The 1,367-nt window shown below is 57.1% G+C and overlaps 1 protein-coding gene across 1 annotated transcript in view; it reads right to left on the bottom strand.

Moving 5' to 3' along the window:
* The window catches only part of EOMES (eomesodermin), a 5,984-nt gene that overhangs the window by 3,593 nt on the left and 1,024 nt on the right, over positions 1-1,367 (bottom strand). Inside the window, 2 exon segments of the mRNA XM_014589680.2 lie at positions 91-245; positions 1,248-1,367. The exon segment at positions 1,248-1,367 is cut by the window's right edge and continues 451 nt beyond it. Coding sequence (XP_014445166.2) covers positions 91-245; positions 1,248-1,367 — 275 coding nt within the window.

Raw genomic sequence — 1,367 nt, 5'->3', positions numbered from 1 at the left:
GAAGGGGGGGGGGGGGGGTGCTAGATATAAATGTGAGTTGTTTTGAGCCAAGAGTCCCCATTTCCTCCCTCTCGGGGCTCCTCTCCTCACCCTGCATGTTATTGTCGGCTTTGCCGCAGGTCACCCACTTGCCTCCCTGGAAGCGCCAGTGGTTGGGGTCTGCCAGCACCACCTCTACGAACACGTTGTAGTGGGCGGTGGGATTGAGTCCGTTTATGTTGAAGCTCAAGAAAGGAAACATACGCCTATACAAGAGAACAGAACCAGAGTAAGCGACTGAACCCGCCCAGACCCAGCGGGAAGGTTCCTCTGCACCTGGTATAGACAGGGTCAGGGTCGGCGCACGACATTTAGAAAAGCCTGCAACGGAGGCGATCTGGGAGAAAAGGTGACTGGAGACTGCGGAAAACACTTCTGAGTTGGCAATTCTCGCAACGTCTTCCTTTTTCAGAAGCAATTTCTTCCACACTCTCCCCATTTGCCGTACTGCTAAGCCTGTCTCCACTCACGTCCCCAGCCCTTCCAGATCCTCAGTAACGCTTCTCCCGAGATGTTAAAAATTATCCATTTTTAAACGCGCAAGAATCACAGAACATGATGTGTTACACACACACACACGCACACACACACACACACACTTTAGGCTAAAAGTCCCCCCCTATGTTCCTTTTCCATCATCCCCCACACTTTCCCCAGAAACAGCCACTGTGAGCGGTTGGATAGGCGTCCAAACTTTCTTACGCTACCAATGCCGACGGGATCTAGCTCCAGGGCCTGTCTAACGACCCATGTGGACAACTTTTCCCGGCCGCGTTCAATCCCTCATGCCCATCTCCCAAAGGCACCCGGTGTAGACCCTGGCGCCTAAATCTGCAGGAGCAGACGTCCTGCGCTCAGGTGGCCAGCTCTCGCGCCCTTCCCGCTCCATGCCTCCTCGCCAGCGTGCAGGGACCCGCACACCCACAAGCCGGCAGTTAATCTAACTTGGTGGACAGGCCGGAATGCCCACTTCGCCTCCTTGGTAGTCCAGGTGAGGATGATCAGAGGCTCGCAGTCGGGACAAGCTGCCGGTGCCTGGACAGAGGCGCGCTGCGTTGGAGACGTGGTGTCCCCGTTTATCGCGCGCGGGAACACACTTGGAGCAGAGCGTGCAGAGTGAGCGCAGCTCCTCAACCCCAGCCTTCCCCAGGACTACGCGTTCACGCTTTACCCCCGCACCCAGAGACGCCCCTCCACCCCGCGCTCACCTGCCCTGCTTGGTAATGATCATCTCGGTTTGGTGACGGTGGAATTTGAGCCACAAAGGCCGGTTGCACAGGTAGACGTGGGCGCGGAAGCCGGAACAGGGAACTACCCGGCCCCCTCCT

The sequence above is a fragment of the Tupaia chinensis genome, unplaced genomic scaffold (assembly GCF_000334495.1).
Source record: "Tupaia chinensis unplaced genomic scaffold, TupChi_1.0 Scaffold000368_1, whole genome shotgun sequence".
NCBI lineage: Eukaryota > Metazoa > Chordata > Mammalia > Scandentia > Tupaiidae > Tupaia > Tupaia belangeri.
This window is presented reverse-complemented; position numbering and strand designations above follow the sequence as displayed.